At 38.3% G+C, this 19,897-nt stretch overlaps 1 protein-coding gene across 8 annotated transcripts in view; it reads right to left on the bottom strand.

Moving 5' to 3' along the window:
* lrrfip1b (leucine rich repeat (in FLII) interacting protein 1b) overlaps positions 1–19,491 on the bottom strand; it is a 45,751-nt gene extending 26,260 nt beyond the window's left edge. For 6 of the 8 annotated variants that reach the window (XM_027133463.2, XM_027133467.2, XM_027133464.2 and 3 more), the window contains exon 1: positions 18,870–19,491. In XM_027133463.2, the coding sequence (XP_026989264.2) occupies positions 18,870–18,959 (90 nt within the window). In that variant the 5' untranslated portion in view covers positions 18,960–19,491. Of the gene's footprint in view, positions 1–14,247; positions 14,470–18,869 lie in introns of those variants that run through there. The other 2 variants (XM_047813573.1, XM_027133470.2) reach the window with 2 other exon arrangements.
* Positions 19,492–19,897: the final 406 nt, after the last annotated feature.

The raw sequence follows: 19,897 nt of genomic DNA, 5'->3' as shown, positions 1-19,897 counted from the left end.
GGTTTGATACAACCGAGTGAGTCTTAAACCAGATCAGTGCTGCAGGGGATTCTGGGAACAATTGTACTCTTGTTCCGACTGTTGCAAACATGCCTAGTGTGAAAATCACCAAATTATTCCTCTGTGTAGATATATGGTTTCATTTTGAAATATCCCTACACAAAGATCTGATCTCCCCTTCAGTCACAGCTCTAAACCTTGGGGTAATCATGGACAATAAACTATCCTTTTCCTCGCATGTTGCTAATGTGACATGCTCATGTCAGTTTCTTCTCTACAACATCAGAAGGATTCAGCCATTTTTGTCCACACAGGTACTTCAGTCTCTTGTCAGGTACTTCAGTCTCTTGTCAGGTAGTTCAGTCTCTTGTCATTTTAAGACTGGACTACTGGCAGGTCTACCTATGAATGCAATTTCTCGTCTGCAAAATGACTTGATTTCAACCTCCCTAAATTCTCACACACCACCCAACTTCTGAGATCCCTCCACTGGCTTTCCGGTAGCTGTACACACCAGATCCAAAACACTGATGCTTGCCTGCAAAGCCATTTCCTCATTTTTCCTGTATTTAACAGCTTAAAAGACTGGACTGATATCAGATCATATAGGATCAGATTAGGAATCAAATCAGATTTGATCCATTGTTATTTGTATACCGCTTTAACAACAGACATTATCACAAGGCAGCTTTACAGAAATCCAGATGGAGATAGTTTTGGCAGCTTGGCAGCAGATGCTTACAGAGAGTTGGCTTGTTTCTGAACAGATGTCTGTTTTGATCAATGTCTAGTATCAGCTCATACCCAGAGCCCTATAATGGTACAGTGTATAAGGAATACAACACAACCTGGAGGCGTTAGAGTCAAATAATCATTGACAGGGTTGTGTGTTGCAGCCAGATGTAAAGCAGCAGTACATGCCATGGTTTATTCATTTAGTTCATTTGATTAGTTTATTTCAGCATAAACAGTCACCAAAATTAGTTTTTTGTTCTTTCTGTTAAAATTAATAATGCAGTTTATTAAGTTAAGTTGCAAAAATTGAAAGCTACTGCTTTGTTCCTGACTATAGAAAGTACTTACAATGGATAATGGATTGATTATGGTAATAAATTTTTTTTTATTATTAAGCTTAGATCCTGATGCAGCTGATCTACCAGTCTTCAGAAAATAATGCATTCTGACTGTCAGCGCTCCTGTTAAATGAAAATAAATCAAGAACTTCTGTCCAGTCAGAAGTAAATTAACTTCTTTTTTAAAAAATTGTATAGTTTTTTTTTTAAACAGTAGATAGAAAACAGAAAGAAATGCAGTCCCTAAATTGCAAGGCAAATACGACAGTTAAGAAAAGTTCCCTGAGACGGAATAACGAAACAAAACCGTCTCAACAGGGAGCCGCTCCTCTTCTGGGTGCCACCACATGGAGGCGTTCTGATCATTAAACCTTCTCTACAGTCATACAGTGAAATGTACTAAGATACATGTGATCAGTGCTTCCTGAATGTCTGTATAAATTCACTTAACCACTATAGCTATTTTAAGACTTTTGCTTAGTTTGTATTCATCCTGTATTCTACATTTTTTATGTTGCATAATGTTTGTGATTTCTGGTGCGATTCTATTGGCTTCCTTGTTATGCACATGATTAAGCGTGCGTTATGAACTTTCATTGTAAATGTTCAGGGGAAGTCAGCGGTGTACTGAACAGTTCTGGACCAGGGCCCTAATTTATGAGGCCTTGTGTAACCTCAGAATACAATGAGGCAAACGTTTACAAACTACAATGGCTGGACAGACCTCAGGCACTAAACGTCATATATTTACCATACACGAATCCATTCATTTTTAAATTCTTTCCAAATGATCACTTACAGTACAGTAGAATTGACCCCTGACTCTAACAAACAGCTATGATGTTGAAAAGAGATTTCTATGGAAGCATACTGATTAAATTACACTTACAGACCAACAGCGTAGATTAAAGCAACATGACAATGGCTCATGTATGAGAAGTGTCATTCTAAACAAAGCAGAGCAAAGAGCTGACTTATTCAAATCACATATCACTACAACATTTACATTTACATTTACAGCATTTGGCAGATGCCCTTATCCAGAGCAAAGTACAGAAGTACTTAAATCTCTATCATTGGATACATTAATGCTGGTTCACTAGGTTACATACTTAAGATACCATGAGTTTAAAACACTGTTCAAGTTACAATCACTCCCTGTCTTGTAACATCCAGCTTGAGCTTACAAAACTGGACAAATCACAGATGTTCGGGTTCCCTAAACATTCATGCAGTCTGTTGACAGCAAACAAAACCAGCATTGTGCTAAAAGATTCTACCAGTGATTCTGTTTCAGATTAGGGCTGCAATATCTTTTCCCCCAAGCATGCTCTGCAGTACTTTAGAAGTGACCAGACTTATTGTCTAAGACAAGGATCTCCAATTTTTTCACAAAGGCTTTTTTATACCTTCTTCAATAAACTCTTCGTCTCGGTCAGGTTCATGGAGAACTGTGTACACAAACATTCACAACCTGGGGTCATGTAGAATATACCATACTGTACACCTACCAACATGGAAGAAGGTGGAAGGAAACAGCAGAACCTGGACAAAACCCATGGGTACATGGGACACGGTTACCCGAGCCGAGGATCAAACATAACTCTGCCTGCCTACAGCATCCCACAGCTTACTGGGATGTAAACAATAGTCTTAGGTTTAGGGTTCTGTTTGAAAAGGTTTCACAGAGTTCTGGCTTACCCTAAAAGTGTACATGGAATCACTGGCTTCATACAGGGGACAGATTCAATATTTTTGTGCATAAGCTTGTCAAATCTCTTCTTGAAGGTGTGAAAGATTTCTCTTCCATGGTGAGACGCAAGTAGTCCTAAGCTACTTGTGTAACTTAGAAGAGGAAGATGATAAATAATAACTTACACCGTATTGGGTTTAAAAACGTAGACAACTCCAGAAGTCAAATATGATGATGCTGCTGTGTGTCAATAAATCTATTCATCTATCAGCTCTTGAAATGTCTGACTGAAACAACTGGCTGCTGGTGTTGGACTGACACTGTTTCTGTGCTTTGGCGAACAGCATAAAGACAGATTTGTCCCTATTGCTGAAAAGATGTCAGCTTCACTTTAAAAATGAGTGCGATCTGTTATTGTGTGGAGGGTTGTGGCATCAAGACGTGTTATAAACTCTTCTGGACTTTGATACACAAAGGTCCGTAGGGAAAACATAAGGAAATCACATTGGTGGGCCAGAAGAAAAGGACTGGTGGGCTAGAAGAGTGGAGGTCTGCTAAGGTCACCTGGGTCATTGTGTTGAATGACCACATCAGGGGATTTTTATAAGCTTATATATATGTGTGTATTGTGTTACTATTATTACATTAACTATAATGCATTGTTTAGGTCTTTATAGAATGCAAACATTCTTATTCACATTTTCTCTGACATCAAAAAACTGAATCAAAATGCAATGCCTTCTGGGTAAGATTTGCTCTTGACTGTATTTCTACTTTAACTCATCAGGGTTATATGAGGTGATGCAGTGCATTTCTAAAAATTAAGCATTGCAATCTGCCTACTGTGGTGATGGAGCTTACTGTATGTTAAAGAGAAAGTGAAAGAGAAGTGTGATAACTGTGGAATAAAAACAGTATAAGACATGCAGGACTGGAATCATCATTCTGTCACATCTGCTGATCATCCTGTATATCAATATAAACCTGCTTTTTCCTGTAGTCACTGTACCAGTGGCAGTCCCTCATGCAGCAAGACCTTTGTGCTTGACTGAGGCAGAAAAACAAGCCCACAAGTAGGAAAGCAGTCTATAAATCATAAGACAAAAGCATGTGAATGCCAGAACAGCCTATTTATGGCTTAAATGATTGATCCCTTGTTTTTCCACGGAAGGCTTTATACGCCTTTTGGCTCAAAGAAGCCCACTGTTTTAGCAAAGACTTGAAACAATTTTTTGGGAACTGAGCCAGAGGAAAAGTGTTAAATACTTAGAAGACCTTACAAATATCAACCCCAAAAGGGTAAATAAGGTCACAGCATAATCACAAGGTTAGAAGAAATGTGATAATTGCAAGAGACTCCATGTAGTGAAGCCCTATTACAATCTAAACACAACCACATGACATGAGTGTGTAGCAAAACTATCAGAATGTACCAGGGCATCTGTGTGTCTGTGTTGTTTATGGGGACCAAATGTGCACAAGAACATTTGTAAGGACAATTTGTTCTCAGAAAGAGGACTTTTTTGGTAGTATTTATTTATTTATTTATTACAGAAAAAAAAGTTAAAAATAGTTAGCATGGTGCAGACATAGAACATTTGTAGACATTTGCCTGATGACCACAGGAGGACATTTAAGTACTACAGAAATTCTTCTTCTTATTGTTATTGTTATTATTTTGCTTGTTTTTCGTCTTTTTTATAATTCAATTCAATTTATTTGTAAGAAAAAACTCCCCGAGATGATATGAGGAAGAAACCTTGAGAGGAACCAGACTCAGACTAATAGAAATAGAAATAGAAATAGGTGTGTGTGTGTGTATGTTACACATGTGTGTGTGTGTGTGTGTGTGTGTGTGTGTGTGTGTGTGTGTGTGTGTGTGTGTGTGTGTGTGTTTAAAATATAAGCAACAAGATGTGTACTTTGATATTTACTGCTTTGACTCCATCCCTGTAGACTTAACAAAACCACAAAAAAGAACGGCTGCAAATTATACTTCCATATTTTTATGTCCATGCATGTAATGGGATCCAGACCACACATATGCTTTAAGCTGTAGTAGATCATTCCTTTTCACTGGGTTACCCTGTGGTAGCATTTTTAGCAACATAAGCTATATTTTGGTTTTCTTGTTTTCTAAAGTTTTACAGGCTGAACCTCACTGTGTTCATGAACCTCACTGTGAACTGATCATCAGAGAATCTGATAGGTGTTATGGAGTTTATTAAGCAGAGTTGTTTACCCAAAATAACTAAACAGTGTTTCAATTTAGCTAGAACACAGTTTAGGCATTGCAACTTTAACAGTTAGCATTCAAATTTACAGAGATTTTACAGAGATTTTTACATACAATGTACAAGGAATATTTCATGTATGAGCTGAATGACATATCATTCACATCATCACATGACTCCACAAACTGCACTCCCATGTTCCCTGTCAGCATCCATCTTATAATGTCACCTGTGATTAACGTATACTGTACAGTACATTCAGTTCTCTACCACAATTCTGCTCGTTTACCTCTTTTTTGTAGTATATTTCCTTCAGTTGACATCAATTTTGTATTATATAGTTTGGAACCAGTTACTGTCCTCATCGACCTGTGTCTGTTTTTGAACTTGATGTCTGCTGGACCGTTTTGGTAACTGTTCCTATTTTTGTGATTGGTTCCTATTTATTATATTGAACTGTTCCTATTTTTGTGATCGGTTCCTATTTATTATATATGTATAAACAACCTGAATATGCATCCACTCTCGGAGTGTGTTGGTGAAATATAAACATATCAACATCAAATAATGTACTAAGGCATTAAATTTCATTCAAATTTCAAATGTATGTGCATATGGCCTACAAATAATCACAGCATTTACTAAGACAGCAGAGGAACTAGTACATAAAGTAGTATTTTTTTGCATGTGCACTTTGTTCTGAAACATGAAACTAAATCTAGTCCCATATGCAAAATGGCACATCCAGTATAACAAAGCTTACTGTATATACTTTTGTTCTACAAAACATGTTCTTCAAAAAGAACATGTTAAGAAAAAATTTATATTAATTTTGACATGGGTGGCTGGTGTGATCTCTTTCATAAACAGCCAGCAAAGCATTTACATTTTTATCTCCTGCCTGGTAAAGATTAGTGAGTGATAAGGATAATACTGTGCATGTATCAACATGCTAGCAGAATTCTAGGTGCTTGAGGTGTTTAGACAACTCGAAAGCATAACTCTGAAGCTCAACACACTCTTTGGGCAGGTTACTCTACAAGCAAGGCACACATTCTCTTTCCTTTCCTCTGTTCTTGTTAAGCCTGTGCCATGGCTTAAAATACACTCCTCCTAATTAGGAGATTTAGTAATGAGGCCACATTTCTCCCTTCAAATAGCCTTGATGTCATCTCTTTCTGCAATTTTTTTTGTCATAGAAATAAGCCCCACACTCCTTTTTCCACAGAGACAAATTAAGGTAAAAGTGAGTGAGTGATTGCAGGAAGTGCTTGTTTTTAGTAGCTCTCTGTGCTCAAGGGTGACTCTGGAAACTCTCCGAGCAAATTCAGAGCTTTGAAACATTCCAAAGAAAACAAGTCTGTAGTCGTTGTTGAATCCAGTTAGCTTATTTTATAAGTCTTACCTAAAAAAGCACAGCCAGCTGGTAGCTAATAAGAGATCACTGTTCGTCCACCGATAGAATTTTGTAAATGCAAGTGAACGAATTTTAGCCATGCATTGTAACCTGATGGTTATACCAGCGTGACACAGTAAACCATGCATTCAGAGGGGTAAAGCAAACACTCACTGCACAGCTGTGTACAGCCTCTCATAAATGCTAGTGTCACAGCATAGTGTTGATAGATAAATAAACATTATACATTATATTCAGTTTATTGTATAATTACAGTAAGAAATAGTAGATTAATCTGACCTAAATCAAATAATATAACTAGCCATATCATTTTTTGCAGCCTAATATACTCCAATACATCACTTTTACTGTACCATAAAAGGACCTGTTTAGCTTTTTGCTGTTGGTCTGCTCACTTGTTTAATTTTCAGTCTCTCTTCCTAAGTATGAGCATCAAAAGATTTTTCTAAAATCAGGTCAAGAAGAAACTGATATCTATCTAGCAAGACTTATTAACGACAAACTTCAGTTGTTCTGGCTGCTCCTTGTGTGGGGTCACCACAGCAGATCACCTGGTTTGCATATTTGATCTGGTGCATGTTTTTATGACAGATGCCTTTTCTGAGGTAGCCCATTTTTACCCGGGCTTGAGATCAGCACTGAGAGTTAACTCTTTGGTGGCTGGCTGGGTTTGCTCCCTGCCCAAGAATCAAACCCAGGCCACAGCAATGAGACCACGGGATCACTATATAACCCAAGTATAACCCAGACAAGTATTATGGCAGAACCTGTTGGGGCAGCTGACCGAGGGTATATTTTTTATCAATAAATGAACTATGGTATGGTATGGTATACTATGGTAATACAAATGTGTTTTTGTAGTATTGTGTGTTGTACCGTGAAAGGTTTATCTCCGTTTCACGTGGAAGACGTTCAGTTCTCTCCAGCGCTGGAAAGCTGATCCTATATTAACAAGGGTCATGCTTCTTGCCTTATCATAAGCCTTTCTTTGCTTTCTTAAAACTGATTTCTGCTAATGTCACACATGCGCACTGAACACTCTCTCCGCCTCATATTGACAAGACCCACCCCTTTCTGCACATTGGACAATTTAGAGATGCCTATGGTGCATTTCTTTGACTCTTGGAGGAAACCAGAGTACCAAGATTAAATCCCCTGAAGCACTGGGAGAACATGCAAACTCTGCTCATGCAGGACGGAGGTAAGAATCAAACCCCCAAGCCCAATGGTGATTAGAATTGATAAAATTTAAGGTGAAGCCAGGCTTCCTGTGCAGTCTTAAAGAAATCACCTTTGGAGAAAATTGGGCAGAAGACACCCTGTGTTTTCTAGAGGTGAGAGGAAACTGGAGAATCTGGATGAAACCAATGCAAACACAAACGGTCATACAGACAAACTCAAGACTGAACCACAAACCCGGTATCTGTAAGCCAGCAATGGTCCCTGCTGCCATTGATAGCTAGGTTACTCTGAAGGATACGTCCCCCACTATATAATAATACCTTTATTATTATCAGCCATACAGTACAAATAATGAGTTCTGTCATTCTCCAGCAACACAGATAACATAAGCTGATGTTTTGCCAAGCCTGCAGAAGACAATTTATTGCACAAAAAGATAGTTCATCACAATTTTCAGGGCAAACTCGATCATTTTTTTATCATTTCCTTTTAAACAGCAGTACATTATATCCAGGATAGTTAGAACTAAACATAAGCACATGGCTGGAAACAAAATCCAATTCCTTCATTCAACACTGATAAATTCCTCATGCAATGTGGATCTTTTTCAGGGCTCACAGAATGGAGGTCAGCGATCTGAACAGGTGCAATACAGCCTAGCAGCCGAGAAACCAAAGAGACCAAAGCATAATAATGACGCCATCAAGGTTTCGCACTAGGATTTCTGCTTGGGTCTGTTTTTGCCAAATCTTGCCCATTCCCACAGAAACTTTGACCAATTCTTCCAGCTCCCACAGTTATTATTTGTGTTTGTGACCGCCATCGATATATTAATGGTATAATGTGGTTGAATTAGCGTCCCCAAAATACCGTTGGGGAAAACTGTATTCGATACATCAACAATTTTTTAAAATTAAACACAGTTCCAATGCAGCAATTCACATGAAGATTTTGACCAGATATTGGTATTAATCTACACACATAATACAAATCTAAAGTTATTTTTATTAAAATAATATGACACAGGAAAAAAGTCATTGAACCCACTAAGAAAAAGCAGAACACCAAGGCAAGGCAAGGCAGCAGCTGATGTCACGGAGTTCTACCTGCTTACCTGTGCAACTGAGAATCAGCTGGGGTAGTTCATGTTATTAGATTAGAAGCCTCCCAAGACATTCTCAACAAGATTTCTGATTGGGTGTCAGAAGGTTAGTCAAAAGAGTAGCCAAAGAGCCAAGGACCACTCTGAAAGAGCTCAAGAAATACTTGAAGCAAGCAGATTACAGTACAGTGAAAATAATAGGCAATCCACTCCACCAGCTACAGTAGGCCTCAATGCACGCTCACCCCAATAGGCTCCAATCCCCCTGTAACTCACAGACTTTTCCAAATGTCTTGTAGCAAACTTTAAACAAGCTTCAACATGCATTTTCTTCAATAAAAGCCTTCTGGGGTGAGCCTTTGCTCACTAAATGTGCCAAATACTTATTTGCCAAACTTTATATAAACAAATGATTAAACCAGAGCAACTGTGACACATCCAACATTCTCCCAAGTTAATCTACATAGTTATTCTCTGAGCTTTATATCAGACTGCTACTCCAACGCAATACAGTAAAAACTTTTAACTGTGCTTTTTTTTGCTGTTGCAGTCTAGATGCACTCCTTTAGCACACTAAATGCAAAGTAATTTTCATCCAACCATACATAAATCTATATTCAATAATGGTTTCATCCTCGTCAGATAATTCCAGAGCCTGTACAGGGAACACTGGTTGTGATGCAGGATAGTACCCTGTATACAGTAGCATAACACATTAACACACTCATTCACACCTAGGGGCAATTTAGCACAGTCAGTCCTCATACAGTACCATCCTGTTTTGAGAGGAAAAAAGAAACCAGAGAATCCTGAAGAAAGAACAAGTGGACACATTGAGATGATATGACTCTCCATGTACAAATAGTAACACAAGTTCAGGATCAATCTGCAGAGCTTGGACCTGTAAGATGGCTCATGTGCTAGACACATGTTTGCAGCAAAAAAGGGGGAAAAATGGGGGGAAATCAGATTCACCATGATTCACTGTCATTAATCTTCAGTGGAGTAAAAATAGCAGCTAATCTTGCTTGTTTGGCGATATTCAAAAATACATTCAATGAGAGATGGTGTAATTTTGCTGACAGTATTAGTTCAATGCTCTATGACTGTCAATAGGTGATGTAGGGAATGCAGTGACAGCATTTTGCTGTGCTAAGGAATATTTTTAGTCAACAGTATTCAATCAGCATATTCAATCAACAGTGATCATGTTAGTATAATATAGTTGTACTTAATAAACTGCATGTGTAGTATCATTAGTTCAGAACAAATATCCTATACACTAAGACTAAAGTTTCCTGTTTATTAGGGAGATCTGGGTATACTAGATCACACACACATTGAGACACACACATCCTAAACCCCACCCATCTGAAAGATCCAGTGTAATCCACTTGTAATGTCGTAATGTCCCATAATGCTTCACTTCCTCCTTTCCACCTCCATGTACCAAGTACTAAGCAGCAGATTAAAGCTTATCCTACCAGCCCCCATTCTTACTCACACACACACACACACACACACAACAAATTACTCTATGAGAACATTCAGATGGATGCATGACCATATAAGACTATACAGAAAACACTGTTCAAAAATATTTCATTATAGGTTACACTGTTCTATCTGTAACACCCTCAAGGAGAAATACATTAGGATATATATAATGCGTCAGATAAAAGACCGCCCTGCCATTTACCCACTGGACGTTAAAATGTTTACTGGACTGTCATCATCGGATGTTAACGCTGTCTAGAGGCTTAATGATCCAGGTCAGTAAGTAGAGACTTGGCAGTCTTCTTCTGCTGCAGTGAAGCCAGGATTATGTGTATTTTCTTTCCCTCCCTCTGGCATTTATTCTGTGCCCAGTGTTGACCTGTCTGACCTTTTCCCATTTGCCAGCCAAAACCACCACGCCTATTTCTCAGCATGTCTCTACCATACTATATCCCATAATGCCTTGCTCTATTTTGGCTGTGTGTTTTCTGCCACACGAGTCATAAAATGAGAGAGCCATGAGGTGGAACAAGTAATGAATGTGAATTTGGTCAAATGTTCCACTGAGCTCAACATGTGTGACTAAGACAAATGTTAAATTTAGAAAATGACACACTCCCTTTTCTGTTCCTGTACAGCCACGGTGTGGTCAAACAACTGCAAAGTTGTAATTCGCATGAGCCAGTTTGCTGGGAAATGTACATTCTCAGGCACTTCATTTATAATTCCTAGAGAAATTTTTAAATACATTCACACAGGATCTTCGTGGTGAACAGTAACTCTGACTAATCATCTATTGTTAAAGGCATAGCGTCAGTGAAACATGGTGCTGTTTTTAACATTTAACATTTAACATAAAAAAAACCTTTTATTTTAAAAGAAGCTGAAAAACACTTGTACTTGCATAGTATGAAGTATGATGTACTATTATTACTAGTACATACTGTACATGACTTTAGTATGTCATCTATAGTATGAAGTACTATTTTGGAAGATTTGTTTGTGACTTAAATCTTGAATTGAAATACTAAAATAAATTTATGAGAGGAAGAAACACATACTTTTCACTCCTTACATCTTCATTCTGACCAACTTTGACCTGAAACTACTTGCTACAAATCTCAGTATCTATTTTTCTGCTGACCAGAGGCTTTCAATTTTTGAAATCGGTTAAAAATCATATTCACTCAACGTCTGCAAGGTCAAATAAAACGGCACACAGCTGTGTTCAATTGTCTTTGAGAAGACCGGCATTTGCCGTCAAATCCTTTTTTGTTGTTGTTTTATTTTGTTGTTATGGCAACATTAACATAAATGTTAATTAATGAAAAATTCACGTTTAATTACAGTTCTCCAAACATATAATTATGTACAGTTGCGATGTACGTTTCCTAAACCTGATGTTCCCTAAAAACCATTCTAATCACCATACTTTTCCCATTCTGAAGGGACACCAGGCATTGGTGCGGTTCCACTGCACCTCAGAAGATGCCATTATATCTGCATTACTATAGTTAGGAGGTCTTTAATTTAGTAATGAGTGTCACTTAAGGGACAGGAGAATGAAATACACATGGTTAGAATACTGTTCATCTGGGTCTAATTGTGGAGATATTATTCTTTACCATGCCACACATAAACCAGTCAGAGCTTTTGCTGTGTCTCATTTTACATGTAAAGAGAACAGTTAATCAGAATAGAGAGTAGAGGTCATTTGTATTTATCAGGTTTACAGGGACACTGTATAAGCAGTGTGTTTAAGTGGGTTCATTTAACCAGTTCACAATGCCCTTAATTCAGACGCATCAAATTTAACAGGAGAGTCGTCTCAATTTCTTCTTTAGCCTTGCTGTATGTGCAGCTATGGTAATAAATATGTCAAAGAGGAAAAAAGGCACCAATTTTTTTCACTGTGTAATTTCGGCAAACTTTTAATTTTATTACTTGTGCCAAGATGATCCTCGCTGAATTCAATGTTCTCTGCGTCAGCTAATACAACGAAGACAAACCTACAACAATTAACTTATTGCGCTTACGTCATTAGCCAGCACAATCTGGGTTCGGTTTAAGATTTAGGGCCACAAAAAATGTGATCTTGAGGTAATAATATTTTCACTATTTGTTCAAATGCTCGATAAAAGTATATTCATCGGTCCCATGCATTGCACATTATAAGCCATATAAGATCATACTCAAAACTCTATGTGGCACTGGCAGAATGTTGTATGAACCAGAGGTTTTGGTAAAAAACAAATATTTTGTATTTGTTACAGCAAAATCAAGTCAGAGTTGGTAAAGAATATCATGTGAATTGTACAAAATTCGCCATTTCTAAATTAGGAGGCATGGTGGTTTAGTGGTTAACATGTTTGAATCACAACTCAGGGGCCACATCAGAGCATATTTAAAGCAGGAAATTCAATAAGACTAAACAGTACTGTGTGGCCATGTGATAGCCTAGTAGTTAACGTCTTGAACTAGTGATCAGAAGGCTGTGAGTTTGAATCTTAGGTCCACCAAACTGACTAAGCAAGTCTCTTAACCCTCAATTGCTCAGTTGTATAAAAGGAGATACGATGTAAGTCACATTGGATAAGTGTTTCTGTCAAATGCCATAAAAATTCCTAACATTAGACAAGGAGGAGTGGCTTTCAGTTTGTCAGTTAATATCTATGCAGCTTTCAACAGATCTGCAATGTTGTACTCCAATGTTAAAATGTTCTTATGACAAAGGTTGCCTATAAATCAATATCTATAGATGTATAAATATGGAAAGAAATATCTGGTCACTTGTAAACTGTTTCCACATACATGGCTCATCTCTTGAAACTAAATACAAACTTTTGGAAGAAATCCTACAGCTTGTCTCATCTGTCTGCGATGCAGTAAACATGGCTGAAGGGGGTTATAAACTACTGAAAATTTCCAACTAGCTCCAGCCATGTTTTGGATCTGCTGCATATGCCAAGGAGCCAAGTCCAGTATAAACAAAGTACAGTGAAAGTCTCTCTGTTTACACCTCAGACCAATTCTGAATGACCAGACTGCGCTCAAGAGGCAGCGACAATAGAACAGAGGAGAAGAAATATATGGGAGAAATACTGGGGACGGCCTCACATGGACTACCTGGAGATATATGGGACTGCGACAGAATAGAAGCCTTTATTTTTCACATATACATTACAGCAGAGTGAAATTCTTTCTTCACATATCCTACCTTTTATGGTCAGAGAGCAGGGTCGGCCATGATACAGCACCACTGGAGCAGAGAGGGTTAAGGGCCTTGCTCAAGGGCCCATCAGTGGCAGTGCTTATGCTAATGCTCATTCGAGTTGCTAAAAAGCTCACTGTTACACAATTGCACTTGACTATGTACAGCTATAGAAAACAATTATTTTCTTATAAGTATGAGCATTTTATAAAGAAATGATTATTATTATTACACACTCTTGAGTCTGGTTCATCTTAAGGTTTCATCCTTATATCATCTCAGGGAGTTTTTCCTTGTTAACTTTTAGGCTTGCTCATTAGGGATAAATATGATTTAGAAATTGTATTCAAAAACTAAAAATAAATTTTAAAACAAAAACTAAAGTTTTGATAAAAGTACAAATAATATGGAATTGAATAAATAGTGTATGACATTATAAAGAACTGCAAACCCAAGCAGCTGCGAGCCTAACCGAGACATATAGTATGCCTAGCATACACATCTTGGAATCCTTTCACTTGAAATAAAAATAAATCAATTTTTACATAGTTGGGGTAATGAAAGAACTAAAGATAACAGTAATGCAACCAGATGTGACTCAAGGACACCAAACACACCAAGCTTCCTGTCAGACTGCATTACACCCCCATGGGTCAGGCATTATTTTCTTAAAAGAGTCCATGCTAAAGTGTTTGTCATTTTTATAATATAAAGTACGATAGATAGATAGATAGATAGATAGATAGATAGATAGATAGATAGATAGATAGATAGATAGATAGATAGATAGATAGATAGATAGATAGATAGAACTTTATTGTCATCCATTTATACTTACTTTTGATGTTGCTGTACAATTGAGTCTGACTTGTTTCAGCAATGCAAAGATTCAAGAGTCATCTGAATAACACTAAAAAGAAATGCCACCACACCACTCTGATGTATAGCACAGAGCATGTATACAGAAAGAAGATAGAAAGCTCCAGAGAGTAGCTACACTGCACATACTTAATACTACTATTACGTTTTGGGGATATGACTGCCAGTGACTTTTTATATAATGTACGTTAAAAGGCATGTCATGTGAATACAGCTGAGATCATTTACAGCCTTTTTTCAACAGAAGCTACATAATTGCACAACTAGGGACTCATGCGGAACAATTATGAAAGCTGCAAACATTCACTGATGACAATATGAGATCTAAGGGGGTGTAAACTTTTGAACAGGATGTTAGTTTAAACTGTTATTTTTTTTTTTCATTTAGTACTGCCTTTCAGAAGCCATATTAGACATGTACATGTTTCGCAACTGACAAAATAATAACAATTTACACTGATAACTCTGTTCAAAAGTTTACACACCCATGTATCATAAATTATTCCATCTTTTGTAACAGTTGATGCCCGAGTCCCTTAGCTGCCCTCAGTGTGATATAAAGATGCATGTCACAATCACATAGCCCAGTATATGATTCATCTTATTTTTTTTTAATACAAGGTAAAGTTCTGCATTAAATCTTTAGGAGACTGGAAATGACTTCCAAGGAAAGAAGTGATTCTAGTCCTGCAATAAGCTATGATAATAATTTTGGTGGTGCACTCTGCTGGGATAGATTTGCTTAGACATCCCATGACCCATGGGATTGCTGTCGAAAGAACAATTTGGAGAATATCACACCATCTCTGAACTGCTATTGTATAGATCAGCTTTGTGCTCGGGTCTTCATCAGCAAACGATTGAAGGATAAAGGAATTAGTGTTAAGTAAGTAAGTGACGTGACGTGACGTACGGCGACCCATACTCATAATTTGTGCCATTTATGCTGCGGCGCCCAGGGAGCAGTTGGGGGGGTTCGGTTCCTTGCTCAAGAGCACCTCAGTCGTGGCCGACCCGAGACTCGAACCCACAACCTTAGGGTGAGGAGTCAGACTCTCCAACCATTAGGCCACGACTTCCCCCTGTATTGAACGCTGAACTTTTTCTTGGGAGCCTTTTGATTGCACAATTATAAACTGTTGTAGAAATCACATTATTTTCATTTATATTATTTATTTTTCAGTGTCACCCAAATGAGGATGAGGTTCCCTTCTGAGTCTGGGTTCTCTCAATGTCTCTTCCACATATCATGTCAGAGAGTTTTTGCTTGCTCATAAAGAAGCTGATCTCTTTGGATGCTTTTTAAGTGATTTAAGTGATCTGTTGGTCTCTTCTCATTATACATTTTATTATATTGTAATTTTAGTCATTTGTGTGATGTTTGTTTGGATGTTGTGCATATTCTGGCCAGGATGCTCTTGTAACAGAGATTTTTAATGTAAATTTGCTTTTCCATGGTTAAATAAAGGCATGAAGAAAGAAAGAAAGAAAGAAAGAAAGAAAGAAAGAAAGAAAGAAAGAAAGAAAGAAAGAAAGAAAGAAAGAAAGAAAGAAAGAAAGAAAAAGCTACAACATTCAGCTATAGATTCATGGTTTTGTTTTGTGTCACTACTTACACAGAGAAACTCCACCCTATTTAAGTGTTAATGATGTGCTTAGTAATTAAGGTGTAAAAATGTGGGCTGGTGCTGAATTTTCCTTATTGTGAGAGAGGTCAGTGTCTGTGTGTTGTGTGTTCGTGTCTGTGTGCTGAGTCACTAGCACATTTACAATGATGTTTACTGAGATAAATACTGCATAACCTTCAGGTTTTCACTCCCCCCCTCATGTTCAACACCATATTAATCAGAAATTCATGTGGAAAAATTCTATTATTATTTCTATTATATGATTATAGCAAAGAATCGTCTCAGAAAGTCAGTAATCTGCAAAATGAGGAGCGAGAGGTGAGAGATCTGGAAAAATAAATAAATAAAAATCTCCTTCGTTACAGTTTTTGGTAGATATAGAGTTACAGCTATGGACAGCAGGTAGTTGAGTGGAATTGTAATGAAGGAATGAAGAAATTCAAAGTGATTAATAAATGTAATTCAAAGTAACTCAAAGAGGTTTGTGTAAAGATCTCCACAGAGTGATGACAGTTGAACGAAAGATAACAGTTGAAAATATGATGAGTAATATATTAACTGATATTAATTTGTATGTTCTCATCATTGGTCATGTTTCCAGTTCAACCAGTTATTAACACTGTCATCATTTTTCCTGTTTTTCTAGTTATCATCATGTTGTGTGTTGTTGAGACAAAAACATTCTCTGTTAATCAGTCATAGCCTGAATTCCAGAAATTCATAGTTGAACCTGTAGTACAGCTCAGGACTTTAAATACTGTCCTGAAACACAAGTGAAGAAAGCAACACAGATTTTTGCACAACTTCAGTGAATACCTTAAAGCATTCTTCATTCAAACGTTTCCTCTGAGAACGGCCATGAGAAGCAGGGATTTAGAGTTTTATGAGGACACACAACACCAGAGGCCCTGAAGTCACTGTTAATTCTTTTTATAATGTTCTTAAACTTTCTTCTATGTTGAGATATTTTTTTCTCCATGTAGCCTGTTAAAGCTAAGTGAACATAAATTTAAGTCATAGTGTAGCAGACAAGTTTCAAGAGAGTGTTGTCTTGGGTGAAAAAATCCCTGTGTTGGTTTGGCACTGAGGAAATGATTTCCAGATGTAGAGCATTAACTTTAAAGGTCACAGCATGTCAAGAGGACCATGGGCAACATCAGCATTTTCCCATATTAGAGTAGGTTTGAGATAACATACATGAAAGAAGCCAGTAATTTAAAAATATTTTAATTCATACCATGCACTTGTATTGTAGTACGTTCCATTTGATATGTTCTATAAAAACAGAGATGCTTACACTTTATGGAATTGAGCGATGTTACAATACCATAGTCACGAGTCACTTTATTGAATCACTAGCACTGCTTATTTATGCAATTATCCATTCAGCTAGTCAGGTGGTAGCATGGTTGTTTTTGCCAGATGGGCTTGTTTGAGTATTTCAGATCATACTGATCTCTTGGGAATCTTACATCTACATAGAACGGTGCTAAAACTTCAAAGCGTTCAGCAGCAGCCCTGCAGGCGGAAATGCCTCGTTGATGAGGATGGTCAGAGGAAAACGGCCACAGTGGTTCCAGCTGACAAGAGTACTAAGGTACAGTAACTCAAGTGATCACTCTTTACAACCGTGGTCAGCAAAAAGGCATCTCAGAATGCATGTCAAACCTTGAGGCTACAACAGCTCTTCAACTACATCTTACTTCACCTCTGTAAGCCAAGAACAGGAACCTAAGGCCACAGTGGGTACAGGATCACCGAAAATGGGAAGCTGTAGAGATCTCTTAGACATAGGAGGATTTGACTTTGGCCGGAAAACTCTAGAGCTATGACGTGGAAATGTTACTTACTGTGCCACCATAACTAACAGGATGTCAGCGTTATCTGTATAATACTGATATGAAATGTGATCACACCACTTATATGTAGTGTACAGAAAGAAAGCTACAGGGAGCAGCTATTACACACATACTGTAATTTAGTCATATGTTTAAGACAGCGGTGTCCAATCTTATCTGGAAAGGGCCGGTGTGGGTGCAGGTTTTCATTCCAACCAAGCAGAAGCCACACCAGAGTCTACTAAAAGCCAAGGACAACTGATTAAACAGGTGGAATCAGTTGTGGCTTCTGCTTGGTTGGAATGAAAACCTGCACCCTCACCAGCCCTTTGTTGATAAGATTGGACACCGCTGATTTAAGAACTGAATATTTGGGGATATGAATCCATGTTTCTAAAGGGATGTCATATTTAATTTACGTAACAGTACACGAAATCTTTTTTCCAGCTTCCATTTCCACAGTAGCAATTGCACAACATAGCCGTGTTGATTAGCCCACATGAACACATTAGTGAACTGCTGACGTCACGGACCGGGTGTGACGCACAGGCGTCTGACGTCAGCAGTCTCGCAGCTTCTCTTGGCTTTCAATTTGGCTGGAATCGTTTCAATTCCAGACGTTTTCAAACAGCTTCAGTAACCTTATATGTACATTTTGATTTGTTGACTCAAACAGACTGACAGCTGAACCGCTTCATGGGATTTAATAGGGAAATCTCCCATGCGCGCGCGCGTCGTGTCATGTGGGTCACGGCAACAACAGCGCCCTTTGATTCCTATTGCGAATAAGAGCGTCTTTTGTCATCCGGCACCATATAGATCTTCATACTCACTCATCAAAGGGCTATTTAAAAGAAAAAAGAAGGCGTAAAGACGCTTTGAGATGATTCTCTGTGCACTACGGAGGCTGAGAGCGAACAAAATGCTCTGGGCTTCTAATAAATCGTGTCTTCATCAGCAATGTGTTTAGTAGAGCCGATAGTACTGAACATCTCAGCGAGCTTCGGAGGTTTTTGCGCAGTATGACGCTGCTCAACATCCCAGCACAGCAGATCCCATCAGATCCCAGTATCAGATCAGCCTACGTGTCGTTTCTATACACGATCAACACTTACCTCTCGAGCTATTTGGCTCAGAGCATCATCCTCCGCCGACACTTTCTCCCGATTCGGGATTCTTTTCCTCCCAGTCACCTGAGTTCCCATCGATGCTACGATATGATATCACGTCCAGCTAAAGATTAAACAAACAAGTGTCCAGCGAATACAAACACAAAACGCGCTGTCGGATGTAATCAACTGGATCTCTATTTAAACAGAAGTGTCCAGCTGAACTGGATCCGTTCCCATGCGATGACAACAGAGTGACGGATCTCCCAGTGGATCCCACATAGCAGCCCCACAGCACGTGTACAGATCCTACAGGAGCTTGTTGCTCCTTCAACTACGCCTCGGTTGTGTCAGAAAATTCACATAGGATCATGACAATTCCTTAATCCACTGCGATAACAGACAACACACTGATGACAGCTCAGAATATAACATCACAACCGTGCAAATGTCCTGGAACACGACGTAAACGTGCATCCGTTCGACGGCGTCCAAATGCAAACAAATAACTAGAAACTGCAAATGAAAAAAAAAGTTTGCATTTATTTTTACGACACGCCAAAAGCCCGAAGGACATCAGAGCCGAAGGAGGTGATCTGCTCGTTCCGGGATTCGGAACCAATCGGGTTTCAGTTCCAGCTGCTGGATGTTTCTGAACCAATGGCGTTTCAGCCTGTGCTCCTGGGTGTGGGCGGGGATACACAGAACATAACCAATGGCTTTCCTTTGGATAATTTGCTGATCTATAAAACCAAAACTCATAGCAGTGAAATATGACAATGCAAATAAATCAAAGCCAAATGTTGTGTTTGTGGACACCTGAGTATCACAACAAATATGTGAAACTGAAGCACAGAATTGTCTAGCATGACTTTGTATGTTGTATCATTAAAATTTCCCTTCACTTTACAGAAGGGACTCAAACTGGATCCCAAGTCCATTCACTAAACCACAACTTATTCACCTCATCATATTATTTTATAGGAAACAATGAGCAGAATGAATACAGAGTGATTTAGAAGAGGGAATACATT

The sequence above is a fragment of the Tachysurus fulvidraco genome, chromosome 5, assembly GCF_022655615.1.
Source record: "Tachysurus fulvidraco isolate hzauxx_2018 chromosome 5, HZAU_PFXX_2.0, whole genome shotgun sequence".
Taxonomy (NCBI): Eukaryota; Metazoa; Chordata; class Actinopteri; order Siluriformes; family Bagridae; genus Tachysurus; species Tachysurus fulvidraco.
The sequence above is the reverse complement of the archived record's forward strand: the minus strand, read 5'-3'. Positions and strand labels throughout refer to the sequence as shown.